Source organism: Lipotes vexillifer, unplaced genomic scaffold, assembly GCF_000442215.2.
Source record: "Lipotes vexillifer unplaced genomic scaffold, Lipotes_vexillifer_v1.1 scaffold639, whole genome shotgun sequence".
NCBI classification, from domain to species: Eukaryota; Metazoa; Chordata; class Mammalia; order Artiodactyla; family Lipotidae; genus Lipotes; species Lipotes vexillifer.
The window spans coordinates 3607144-3621882 of record NW_006786377.1 but is presented as its reverse complement, the minus strand read 5'-3'; the positions used below and the strand labels follow the sequence as shown (position 1 = coordinate 3621882).

The following is a 14739-nucleotide window of genomic DNA, read 5'->3' as shown; positions in this document are numbered from 1 at the left end:
TATGACGCGACCTGGAGGTTGGTTGAACCTGAGGATGCAGAACAGAAGGCTGACTGTAAAGTTATCTCCGCCAGTTTTCGACTGCACAGAGGACTGGCACTCCAACCCCCAAGTTGTTCTAGGGTCAACTGTACTATGTTTTTTCCTTTACATACATATTTATCATAAAGTTTAATTTATAATTAGGCACAGTAAAAGATTAGCAACTAACTAATAATAAAATAGAACAATTATGGGAATTTGCTGGCAGTACAGTGGTTAGAACTCTATACTCTCACTGCCAAGGGCCCAGAGTTCAATCCCTGGTCAGGGAACTAAGATCCCACAAGCCTTGTGGCCAAAAGAAGAAGAAAAAAAGAACAATTATAACCACATACTGTAATACAAGTTATGTTAACATAATTTCTCTCTCAAAATATCTTACTGTATAAATGAAATGCCTTTTCCATCTTAACTAAGCACTTATCATATACTGTGGCCATAACCTTTACAGTTTGAGGTGTGACAGCAAAACTAGCACAAATTTCTTTTTCCTTCTACACAATTTCATGTATAGAAGATTCGTTCTTACCGTAGATCTTAAAACCTTGGCACACTATTTTTTTTTCTTATTAAATCAAGAACTTTCACCCTTTCACTTTAAGGAAGCACTTTACGGCGTATCCGAATTGCCAGCATCACTACTCTTGCGCCTTAGGGCCATTATTAAGTAAAACATGAGCTGCTTGAACACAAGCACTGCGATATCATGACAGTCATTCTGATAACCCAGGCGGCTGCTGAGTGATTAATGAGAGGGATACACTGGACAAAGGGATGATTTACTTCCTCGGTGGGATGGAGCCAGATGGCATAAGATTTCATCCATGCTACTCAGAATGATACACAACTTAAAACTTATGAATTATTTCTGGAATTTTCCATTTAATATTTTCAGACCACAAGTGACCATGGGTAACTGAAACCTTGGAAGGCAAAACCACGGATAAGGGAAGACTACTGTATTAGGGGGGAAAAAAACCCCACTGATTTGTAAGTTAAAAGACCTAGGTTACAGTTCTGGCTCCACTAAGGATTACAGTATAGTCAGGACATGTTAGTTGTGCCTATTTCCTAATCTACAAAATTACCTCAAGTACTGGTTATGACGATAAAAAATAATTTCAAGAGTGCTTTAGTAAGCATGTAAAGTACAGCTGACCCTTGAACAACACAGGGGTTTGGGGCACCAACCCACCACACAGTGGAAAATCTGGGTGTAACTTATAATCGGTCCTCTGTACCCTCAGTTCCAAGTCCGTGGATCCTGCAGTACAGTAGTATTTACTATTCAAAAATCCACGTATAAGTGGACCCGCACAGTTCAAACCCACGATGTTCAAGGGTCAACCGTATATACAAATGCAAAGGATTTCTAGTGAACAATACAATGGGCAACCTCCCATTAAATTCATCTAGTGGCTACAACTTTAGGTTTTACTACCAGACTTCAAGTATACAATTGCTTTAAAAGAAAGGGAACTGCCGCTTTAAAAAGGTTTTTAAATCACTAGTCTGGAAGATACCTTTATGCTTCAAAAACAGATGCTTGGATTTATTTCTCAAACTGTGGACTGGGACTCTAGAGACAGTAAGCTTATTAACAACAGGGTGAGGAAAGGACCTCTAAGGACTTGTCTAATTCCTTACTTAATGCATGAATGGCTTCTACAATGCACTGGAGCAACAGTCACCTAAAATCTACTTAAATATCCCCACTGATAGGGAAATCACTAACTCAAGAAAGCCATTCCATTTGCGATCTGCAACAACTGTTAGAAATGTTCTATGTGGATCCAACACCATGAAATCTCACTCAGTGCATATTCAGAGCCTATTACAGGCTGATGTTAAACAACTCTGTCTGCATTCTTACCAACCATCATGTAATGTGAGTGGTGATTACACTTAATGAGACTAGAAATAGGTGATAATTAGCAATGTTTCATATCCCCATGGTTCCAGTTATAAACTGTTTCACCCAAACTCTCTGAACCTCAGTTTTCTCATCTACAAAGTAGAGGCAATAAACCTGTGTTACCTCTTCAAAAACCCTTTCCCCGGTTACCTAATTACTCCGTTTTATTTTCTTGTTAATACTCACCACTATCTAAAATTATCTTACTTGTTTACTTGTTGTCAACCTCCCCTCACTGAAATAAAAGCTCCATAAAAGTACAGGACCTTATCTGTCTCATAAACACTGTCTACCACCTATATCAGAGCCTGGCACGTACTGAGTGCTCGATAAATATACATGTTAAACAAATGAAATGAACATGTCTCCTAAACATCCCAGTTCCTTTAACTGTTCTCCAATTCTTGTCATTCTTGTCATTCTTTTCTGGATACACTCTAATTTGTAAAAATCCTACTGGTGTGAGAAAAGCACAGCACTTGTAATGAAAAAACAAACAAACAAAAATATTCAAGTATTTGTTCTGTTAATTATTAGCAATGTGAACTTTGGCATTTAATTCTCTCAAAAATTGCCTCCTGAGGCATAAAATGGTTAGAGTAAGAAGGTTTACCTTATGGCTTGAACAAGGATTAAGAGGAACAACCCAATACAACTAAAGGAATATACACACAAATGTTTAAAAATGTAGAATGCTCCTGGCAATACCATCTATAAGAGCAAATATAGATGTCATCAATCTAGATGCTCATCAGTAATTGTTTGAGTATTTATAGTACATCTATATAACGTGATGAAGCAGATATTAAAAAGAATGATGCAGTTCATGAACAGATACCCATAATATTCTTTAATATTCTTAAGCAAAAAAAGCAAATTTCAAAACACTTTGTATAAAATAAAAGCCAATTTCTATTCTAAAATTAGACTACTGTGATGGAGAACCTAATATATAGCAAAGGGAACTCTACTCAATGCTCTGTGGTGACCTAAATGGAAAGGAAATCTAAAGAAGAGTGGATATGTGTATACATATCACTGATTCACTTGGCTGTACAGAAACTAACACAAATGTTGTAAAGCAACTATACTCCAATAAAAATTAAAAAAAAAAAAAAAAAGAACAGGAGGGCTGCAACGGCCCCAAAGGCAATGCAGCCCAGAATAAGAGCCATGTCAGTTTCAAAAAAAAAAAAAAAAAAAGAAAAAGATTATCATGATGGTTGTACAGGTCTGTAAACATACAAAAAACCAAAAACACTGAATTATGCACTTTAAATGAACAAACTTTATGGTATATAAATTGTATCATACAGCTGTTAAAAATAAACTTTTTTATGTTTAAAAATTATATTTATGGATATTAATTACATATACACACATACATGAATATTTGCAGAAGGCCTGAGACAGGATGAAGTCCTGAAGCAGACCACTAGAGGCAGTTTCCTGATGACTTCACCTCAATAATCAGTACTTTTGTGGTACAACTGCTAAATTAGTTATAAATCAATCAAATTCTACTTGACAAGCAGTCCACATTTCTCCATTTTGTAAAAACAAAAATAATGAACTTTGCCACTGTTACGTCTGTCTACAACATGACCCAATCTACTGATAATTATTTCATAAACGAAATTCGGACTGATACATCTTGCTTTTATGAAGAAAGCTGGTCTCTAATGATAAGCATTTTTTCCCCTAAGCCTTCCCAGAATATTAATAGCTTACTAATGAATTCTTCTAGGTTTAACACTTAGCTCACCAGTCTAAAGTTGCAGAATCAACTCTCCACCCTTTCTAAAAGGGAAGATATTTTCCACTTCCAGTCTAGAACCTATCATTTCTCCATCATCAAGGATTAACAACAGTGGTTGTGCAATGTCACATGTCAGTTCTCTCCGTATCTAGTTTGCACTTAATTTATAGCATCTAGGCAATCCTTTAATATCTCACTTATTTTGGGTTTCAACTCCAAGTTAGCCATCATTTTTTTTTTTGGGCCGGGCGGTGTGGCATAAGGGATCTTAGTCCCCCGACCGAACCTGCGCCCCCTGCAGTGGAAGCGTGGAGTCTTAGCCACTGGACCACCAGGGAAGTCCCTAGCCATCATTTTATTTATTTATTTATTTAATTTAAAAATTTTTTAAAAATTTTATTTATTTATTTTTGGCTGCTTTGGGTCTTCGTTGCTGCGTGCGGGCTCTCTAGTTGCAGTGAGCAGCAGGGGCTACTCTTCGTTGTGGTGCATGTGCTTCTCATTGTGGTGGCTTCTCTTGTTGCAGAGCACGGGCTCTAGGCGCACGGGCTTCAGTAGTTGTGGCACAAGGGCTTCAGTAGTTTTGGATCGCGGGCTCTAGAGTGCAAACTCAGTAGTTGTGGTGCACAGGCTTAGCTGTTCCACGGCACATGGGATCTTCCCGGACCAGGGCTTGAACCTGTGTCCCCTGCATTGGTAGGCAGATTCTTAACCACTGCGCAACCAGGGAAGCCCCCTAGCCATCATTTTATTATTATATTATTTTACCACTTCCAAGATCATTCTCCTTGATAGAGAAGAAAAACCAAAATAAGCATAGTTTTGCTTCTCTCTGTCAAGATACTACATTTGCCTTCCATCCCCCTAAAATAGAAATTGGTAAACAGCAGGCAGTGCAAAAATATCTGTTAAACTAATAAATGCAGGTGATTTATTCCTTCTTTTTACTCTTAAGAAAATATAATCTTGGTTTTTTTCTAATTATAAAAAGATGGACCTTATTGAAAAATTCAAATATTATGTAATTATGTAAAGTAGAAGTCCCTCATAAGTCCCTCCTTCAACAGAGAGAGAATCACTGTAGTAGGCTGAATAAAGACATCCCAAAAGATAATCACTTCCAAATCCCTGGAATCTGAAAATGTTATCTTATTTGGAAAAAGGGACTTTGCAGATGTCGTTAAGGAATTTGAAATGCGGAGATTAGCAGCAATTATCAAGTTGAGCAGTACAAGCATGAGAGGTGGGGGAAATTGGATACACAGACCAGGAGGAGGTAATGTGACCATGGAGGCAGAGACTACAGGGTGCAGCCAGAAGCCAAGGAATGCTGGTAGCCAAAAGAAAGATGGAAATGGCAAGGAACTGCTTTTCTCCTAGAACCTCCTAAGGTAGAGCGGCCTTGCTAACAACTTGATTTTGGGCCAGTGATACTGATTTTAGAATTCTAGCCTCCAGAACTGTATGAGAAAACATTTATGTTGTTTTAAGCCTCCAATTTTGTAGTAATTTGTTACAAAAGGCACAGAAAACTAATACAATCACTATTAATACTGCATACTCTAACATATATTACTCAATCAAACTGGGATCATAACACACAAAATATGATGTCATTCTTTTACATTATCATGTGACTTTACAAGAAGAGAATGTCGTGTTGACCAAACTTTTCTGACCAAAGAACTTTTTCCCCCAGAGCATTTTATGGGATTCATGCTCTATGTAATATACTTTAGAGAACGCTGGACCAGCGAGATTCACTCTAGTCCTATATTCTATAACTCTGTACTTTGACTAACATTCCTAACATCCAAGTGAGTGCACAATGGTCACAGAAATGACTGAGCTCTGGGATACATGTGATAATGTGTTATAGGTTTAAATAAATGATTAGTTTACACTTAGCTCTTTCACATACATGTAGAAATACTTGTGAATAAGATATGATGCCTGGTATTTCAAAATAATTTGGTTTTGTGATGAAGTGGATGGAGATTTGGATGAGACAGAAGTGATAAACTGATGATTGTTGTAGCCGGGCGATGGGTACATGAGAGTTCACTGCAATATTCTCTTTACTTCTGTGTATACTTAAGTTTTCCAAAACCAAAAGCAAAAAAATAAAGAAAATGAAATGACTATAGCGCTCTGTATCTTGCAATGGTTCTGCTACAAATTATTTATTTATTTATTTTTACATCTTTATTGGAGTATAATTGCTTTACAATGTTGTGTTAGTTTCTGCTGTATAACAAAGTGAATCAGCTGTATATACAGCTGTACATATATCCCCATATCCCCTCCCTCTTGAGCCTCCCTCCCACCCTCCCTAGCCCACCCCTCTAGGTGGTCACAAAGCACCGAGCTGACCTCCCTGTGCTATGCAGCTGCTTCCCAACAGCTGTCTATTTTACAGTTGGTAGCGTATATATGTCAATGCTACTCTCTTACTTCATCCCAGCTTCCCCTCCCCACCTTACAAATTATTCTTATTCAAATACAAAGTACACTAAAACACACAGGATTTCTTTAAAGAAACCATTAATTCTATGTAACAATACTGTTTCAACATTAGCTTTTCAAGGGAAATAACAGAAATATTATGTTTAAATGTTCATTTCAATTGTAATATGATCTGCATCACCTGATGTCAGAAATGGTGAAATGGAGGAAATGTGGCAGGTCTTTATCCAATTGCTTTTGATTAATACCTGTGGCAGAGACTACACTAACATACTGCCCTCTATTTCCCAGTTAGTTGCCAAAGCCCCGCTAGTAGGTATCTGTAATGTGTGTCCATTCTGGGCCAAGGCAGTTAAAAGCCACTGTGCTTCTCCATCTGTCGCTTTCCTGCTTCAATGACAATCCAGGTCACATTTTGAGATGGTAGCTTCACATTATAGGGGACTGTGAGTCCCTAAGCCACTGGATGGCTTACTAACAACCCCCACTGGACTGTGTTTGAGCAAGATAGGAAATCTCTGTTGTGTTAAGTCATTGATATTTTGGGATTTGTGACCACAAAACAGCCTAATATTACTGTGGCAATAAAGACCGTCAAAACAAGAAGCGTCTATTTATTCAGAGCTTGCTATTGGAAGGGAGTTGGCCACCGTCACTCGTGTTTAGCAGAGACTCAAAGGCAGGCAGGGAAGCGGAAAAAGATTTCAGGTATGCTCTAGTTGTAGGCTGCTGTCACGAGGAAGCTGGAGGCCAGCTAACTAAAAGTGGGACTTCCTATGTGATTGTTTTGGGAAGCATATTTGGTTTTCTCTTGTTGGTCCTGAGAGAAGCTGGCATCTACTGACCAAGACTTGACTGTTTGGGACTATTGCTACTAAGACTGTGGGTCAGAGTTCTACTTTCATATATGATCTAGCCATTGCCTATTTGTATACGTAGTCTCTCATTACCCTAATACAGAAATTGGTACCTAGAAGTGAGGTGCCGCTATAACATAAACCTAATATGGTACTGGCCAAGTGGTCAGGTTGAGGGCTTCAAGGGAACTGATACTGGAGGCTGGAAAAATGGAGAACCATGTTTCACAGTGGCAAAATATTTGATAAAGTGGTTTGCCTGTTATAACTTACAAGGTAACAAACAGCCTACTGAACTTGTAGTTCTATGACAAGAGTTTAGAAAAGAGAATCTTAGAAGTGTATGCTGGCTGTTATTGGCTATTTGTCAAAGCAATATAAATAAATGACAAGGTCATGAAAAAAAGCAGCTTATTTGCAAACAAAAATAGAAAGGGACAGAAAGGGTTCAGAAATTTAAAGTCTTGCAGAACTGGAAAAGCAGCTTGCTTTTAGACCCCAACATGAAGAGGTAGGATTAAAAGATTCTGAGCACAGGTGCCCACTGAAACTTCTTGGCTGTTTAAGGTTCCTCAGTGGTTTAAAACAACAAAAACCAACGTTAAGGGTATGGCCTTCCCTCAAATAACCAACTGAGAAGCGAAATGGGAGTTCTCAAATCTTTGGATAAAGTTACTAACACATGTGAACTTTGGTTATGGTTACTGACACATGCAACCGACTGGAATTAAACACATCAGAAGCTTTCTAAATTGAGGAAACTGTTTTGTTAAAAAAAATTTTTTTTGAAAAACCACTCAAGCTCAAACTAAAAAGCCCTTCAACTATTCAAAATTTAAAACCCTTGGGCTCTCAACTCCTATGAGCAGTAACTTAAGTCAAGAACGATTTGCACCTTCCAAAGACGGACCATTCCCCCAAAGCTCACACTTCATAGGTGACCAAGGATGATTAAGGAAAAAGCACTCCCAGGAGGTTCTTGGAGAGCAATGGCCAACAGTTACAAAAAACAATGGATGAGGGAGTTCCTCCCAGACAACTGAATCAAGGTCCAGTAAAGGAATCTCCCCTTCCTCCAGCGCTGGTTGCTTTCACAAGATCTGCCCATGGTGGTTTTAAAATTATTTTATCAGCAATTGCTATTTCCCATTCTTCTCCTTTTCTAACAGTAGTGCTTATTATGCCCTCCTGTCTCTGTTTTACTATTGTGTAATGTGGTGAGTGAGTGGGAGACAGAGAGCGAAGATAACTTCAAAGGTCTCTGGGCCAAGAGGAGCTGTATCCGGACCTGATGAAGAGAGTACTGGACATATGGACCATAGGACCTGTGAATCTAGCTACTGCTGATTAGGGCCCAACATGCTAGCAAAAGAATAACATAATACTATGAATGTCTTCCTAGGACATAAAGTATAGTGTTTTCTTGATTCTCAGATACATGCTTTTCCACATTTTAACATTTCTGAAACTGAGTATATCTTAACATCAGTATTAAAAGGAATTTGCCAGCTCCAAAGTGGAGTTCCGGAATAGCAGACAACATACATAGCTGACCTGACCATAAATAAAAGGCCAAATTTCCTCGTCACTTCAATTGTATTATTTTCACTGGCAGCACCACGTGGTTGAATCTAGACCTTTGATTAATGCTCAAAATGTCTTCAAAAAGATTCCACTATAATGTAGCATTATGTACTCAGAAATTGTCATATAATAGACAATGCAGGACTTCCCTGGTGGGACAGTGGTTAGGAATCCGCCTCCCAGCGCAGGGGACGCGGGTTTGATCCCTGGTCCAGGATCTCACATGCCGCGGAGCAGCTAAGCCTGCAAGCCACAACTCCTGAGGCCGCATGCCTAGAGCCCATGCTCCACAACGAGAGAAGCCACCGCAATGAGAAGCCTGCACACCACAACAAAGAGTAACTCTCACTCGCCACAACTAGAGAAAGCTTGCGCTCAGCAACAAAGACCCAATGCAGCCAAAAAAAAAAAAAAAGACAATACAATATGTCTAAAGGCATAAATAATTGCCAAATTTAGGTGAGATCACTGAATTTTCAAAGGTAAAAGTCTTTTATGAAGTACAAGCACTCAAATACCTGTCAAACCTTTTGAGTTACGTTCAGAAGAAGCTGTTTAATTTCTAACAATAACTCACTCAACTCAGGAAAAAAAAAAAACTAAGAGTTTAAGCAAAAGGAAAGGAAGACAAAACTCCAGTATTCTTCGACATGCCCCAAAATTATATACTCAATCATAAAGTCAACAAAGAGGTTCACAATAATTAACTGGGGTTATGAAAAGCAGCACATCACCATGATGCTATCTATTAACTAACCAAAGCCCAAAGTAAATCAGAAGAATTCTAGATTCTGAGTGTGAATAAAGCTAAGACTCAAAAAAACTGAATGGTATACAATTGAATGGATAAATGTATTCTATTGAAGGTTAGTTAAAAACCATGCTTATTTTCTTTCCCCTGAAAAACTGTTACTAAACAGATTGCTTGTTTTAGACTTAATGGTGTCTTGGAACTGAGGAAATATGACAATTCAACCTCATCTTTTAAAAATAACTATACATTGAATTACATCATGTAGACGTATCATAACTTATCTATCCCCTACTGATGGTCCTTTAGGTTATTTCCAATTTTTGCTATTATAAATAATGTTTTAAACAGTGATAACTTCAATTGTATTGGTAATATTCTAGTTCTGAGGATGGGTGGTAAGTTCATGGATGTTCATTTTACTATGCTTCATAGCTTACATGTATACACATATTCCTTGTACATATAAAAATTAGTTAATAAAAACTGTGGCAATAAAAATTCTTGTGCTGGGATTTCCACTACAGGCGGCACGGGTTCAATCCCTGGTGAGGGAATTAAGATCCCGCATACTGAACGGTGGTATAGCTAAAAATAACTAACTGACTAAATAATAAAGTGTATAATTCAATGGTTTTTAGTATATTTACAGAGTTGTAACCATTTAAACAATCCATTAAAAAAAAATTCTTGTGCACCCATTATTGAGCATTTCCCTTAAGATAAATTCCAAGAAGTGGAATTGCTGGGTCAAAGAGAATGCATATTTAAAATTCTGATACTTATTGTCAGGTTGTCTTCCAGAAAGGTATACTAATTTACAATCTCTCCAACAAGGTATGGTTGACACTGGCATTAACAAATGTGAAACTGATATGTGAAAACTCTAATAAGCAAAGAGAATTTTTAGAAGAACACTTAAACACTAAACAGCTTACCTCTTTAACCCATGCTACACTGGTGCCAGATGAGTCTTCCTAATACATAGTTCTGATCATGTTACCTCCCTACTCCAGAACCCTCAATGATTCCTTTAACTTAGTTAAAGTCAGAGATCTGGGTCAAAGAGCAGGGTACAAATCCCAGTTCTACCAGTAACTACAATAGCTTTGTGATCTCAGCAAGCTGTGCCTCAGTTCCTTCATCTTCAAATGTGCTCAATAATAGTCCTATTTAAATAGGGTTATTTTAAGCATTAAATAAGTTTAATGCATGTCAAATGTTTAGAATAAGTGCCCGACTCAATAAATGTTAGTTTTTATCTTCTTACTCTTTCCACTATCTTACCCAGATTCTAACCAAGCCAAATTACTTGCTCTCAGCTAATGTACTTTGTGCTTCTCTACTTTCATGTTCTTACTCTTCCTGTTCACTACTCTTGGAAGAGCCCCTCTTCCATATTTCTTCTTGTAGAAATTATACCCAACCTTGAAGGTCCCATTCAAATGCTTCCTTCCTGAAGTTTTCATTGAACTGGTAGTTGTCAACCTCCTCTGAACTCCAAATGCACTTTGCACAGTCAAATAAAACTTATTTTTCCTACTAGATCACAGATTGACAGAGCATAGGTGTCTTGGGGATATATAGATATAGATAGATAGACTGATATGTATATCTATCTATCTCTATATATGTATATCTACCTATATATCTACATATATATATATTTATAATTTCAGATGAGCAAATGGATCCAGAGAGGTAATGTGGCCTGCCTAAGACCATTTAGCCATCTTAACATCATGCTAGGAATGGACTTGACACATCCTGAACCAGCCCAGGGCTCTTTTTACCATACCTACATCTTGAGTTTTCGTAAGGGATTATAACTACTCATATTCTTTGAGGAGATACTTAAAACTGGTTAGACTGAAAAGACAAGAACCTCCATTTCTTAGAAAGTTCAGACCTTCATCAAATGTGAAAATGTGAGTCCAAACAAATATCACTGTCCAGCTTAGAAGAAGAATAGATCCCATTACAATAGAAGATTTCGAAGTGTTACCTTAGGGAATTAGGTTGAGCACAGGCTCCGGGCGTCCAGGCTTAGCGGCCACGGCTCACGGGCCCAGCCGTTCCGCGGCATGTGGGATCTTCCCGGACCGGGGCACGAACCTGTGTCCCCTGCATCGGCAGGCGGACTCTCAACCACTGCGCCACTAGGGAAGCCCTGAATTAGGTTTTTAAGAAATATGGCCTGTCTCAAAGTTTGACTAAATCAGTCATAAGAATAGCAACAGTAATATGTACTGTCTCAGCACCATAATCTTAGTTGTTCATACAGCAATATTCAAGAATCTCTGCATACTGATGACATCTTCTCCAATTCAGTTTCTAAGAATTAACTTATCAAAAGTGAAAACAATCACCATATTTTATCTTCATGCTGAAAAATGACTGCCATTTCTACTTAATAAAGATGTTGATCAATGACTAAATAACTTTTGCAGTCTACAAAAGACCCCCACTAATGTAAATATAACATCTAGAACAAAAACTAAATAACCAGAGCTGAAACTGTTCCTAGACTACATTTATGTAGAGTAACAAGGAGAAGCATTAAAAACAAAAACAAAAACTCAACCTATAGAAGGATATCCACACATGATATCAAAAATATGTAGCAGAAGTATTTTATTATTTGCTTTTGAAGAGTGGCAAGTCATATTCAATAAATATTCAGGCATAGAAAAAATGCACCTTCCCTGGCGTGTACCATGATCTAGTTTCTTGCAGGAGCAGCCGATCAGAGGAACACAATGCTACTTCTTTTACTGTTAAATCAGTCAAATTCCTCCACTGCCTGAGGGAATCAACTAGCTCATTTTACCTGTCAACTTATTACAGAAATAACCTGAGTTAAATCACAAACGTAGACACCTTAGCAGAGAACATTCATTCCAATTATAATGTCCTACCGTTTCTTCCACATGGAGGAAATTTGATAAAAAATTCTTAATCCTCAATATATAATCCATAACGGCCGGACAAGCTTCATGATTCAAATTCATTTCCCTAACCGGAGTGAAACAATATTATTTGTGCGAGATTATACTTATTTCTCACTAGATTTATGAATAACTTCTACATGACGATATATTTTGAGTAATATTAACACATGGGTCAACAGACATTAAATTTTCTTCCCTTAGAAAAGAACTTTCAATTGGAGAATGGGGTTAAATCAAGTCACCTGAGAGTCATTCTTTGTGATGCAAATTCTTTTTGAAGTTATAATAAACAATGTTCCCTTAATTTCCTTTCCTTCCTTTTCTGAATTTACATACACACGCCTACTCCACAGAGATCCCTCCATCTCTCCTACCCCTTCCAGCTATGAACAGTACCCTATTTACAGTGGACTGTAAGTAGAAATTCCGAGAATTTCTTCAAGGTATATCCAGCATCGGGTCCCTCTGGGATGAAAGAACTGCAGCTCTTGTTACTGCGAATTTCCTTCAGAACCACCTTTCGCTTTTCCCTCCTTCCTGAACACCGCTGACCCGTGCGTGTTGGGGATAAGGGTGGAGGTGCGAGGGAGTCCGCGCACGGCCTCCGGCGACACCGGCTCTTCCTAGCCCAAACTGAACCTCCAAGGCCGCAAAGCCCGGGGTTCTTCTTCCAGCCCCGGACGCGGCCAACCCTCGCTTCCCCAGGGCAGGGCTCCGCTCAGGTCCGTGCAACCAGCCAAGTCGGGCCCGCACCGGGCCGGCCCGGCCCGCCCGTCCGTAGCAGCCCCTGGACCCCCGCCAGCGGGGATGGGCGTGGGCCCCGGCGGCCACCGCCCCGCCAACTCCGGCTCGGGAGAAGAGAGTGCGCCCCACCCGCTACGCCAGCCTCGGACCTACCTGCAGTGGAGAGAGGGTCTCCTGGACAGCGGCCACGGGCCCGAGGGCGGGCGCCGAGGCGGCCGGAGGCCGTCCCGGGGACTCCAAGTATCCCCGATGGGGCAGGGCGGGCAGAGACGCCGGGGGACTGCCGCGGGCCAGCGCGGCCCGTCGCGGGGGTCGCGGGGACCTGGCTCTCCCCTTAGCACCAGGCCGCCGCCGCCGCCGCCGCCGCCATCTTGCCTTCCACTCGGTGTCGCCGCCGCCGCACTCCGCTGCAGGTTTCCCGGATGTGGGCATTTCCCGGCGTCGCTTGCGCGGGGGCCGAGGACTGGGGGCTTCGGCCCGCCCGGCGACGGGGAGCGAGCGCGCCGCCTGCGGCCTCCCGCTTTCCGTAGTCGCCCGTTTCTCTGCGTGTCTGCGAGCGTCGACCCGCGTCGCCCCTGCCTGGCGCTGCTGAGATGACTCGCCCCGGCTGGTGGCGTCAGGTTCCCCCCATCCCAAGCCCACTCATTTATTTCATTGTCTATCTCTTTTCAATTGAACTCTTTCTGTGGACGAACATAGGATAAAAGATGCGCGTCTGGAGGAGTTTAATTCTAAGAACCTCGCTGTGGACATCGGGATTCGGGATTTCTAGAGGCTTTGAAATAAATTGATTTTTGCTTAGCCCTCTTTCCCCGAGTAAATCCGTAAGTATTTTCTGAATCAGCCAGATTAATATATTCTCGAACCAGGACAGATTAGGGAGTTTAGAGATTTTTAATGTCAGCCGACTCGGTAGAAGAGGAAATCGTTATTGTCGTTAGTGGGATAATGGTGACTGCTAGAAGAGGCTTTATTTCTTGTTGAATTAGATTGAATTAGAAGTTTGGGATGGGATCAATGGTTGTATGATGTTTAAAGGTACCGCCCACCCATTGTAAAGAGCGCCTTTGCCAATTCTGCCTCTAGAAAATATATACACTTAGTATTTTCAAATATCTCATCATTTTTTACTAGAGACAATTTTTTTAAGACTTTTTTCTGATGTTGAATTAGTTGCTGGCTACCGTATCCAGAAGTTCAAATGTGAAAACCTGTTAAAAGATTACATTCCACGAGCACTTGGTTGAAAATCTGTATTCCACAATCACAGAGTCTAGAAGACGTGGCCCAAAGTGGCTGACTTAATAGCTCTAGGTCTTACTTTCTTCAGCTGGAGAACTGAGTAACCTGCAGGGTATCTTTCAACCTCAAAATTAATATGAATTATATGAATCTAATATGTTCACAGGCCTGCTTGTCCTTTCTAGATGGATTATGTATCTGGAAGAAGCAGACTGCCGCCTAAACCTTGTCACCTCTGTCACCAACCCTCAGAACTTCTTTACTTAAGCTCTTCATCTCTCTAAACCTAAAGATGGGCATCTCCAAAAACTACTGTCTTTAGGAGAATTCCTAGATAATTCAAGGACCTCAGTGAATTGCTCTATATATTAAGAGGTTAACTCCTGTGAAGTAGGGGGAGAAAAGAGCAGGGAAAGAAGAGCAGGAAT

General features: G+C 40.0%; 1 protein-coding gene across 1 annotated transcript; it reads left to right on the top strand.

Annotated features, from left to right (window-relative positions):
* Position 1: 1 nt before the first annotated feature.
* LOC103077273 (serine/arginine repetitive matrix protein 3-like) lies at positions 2–13661 on the top strand. The gene is given in 3 exon segments (XM_082931132.1): positions 2–130; positions 12953–13105; positions 13107–13661. Coding segments are annotated over 3 exon segments (837 nt in total).
* The last annotated feature ends 1078 nt before the right edge of the window (positions 13662–14739 follow it).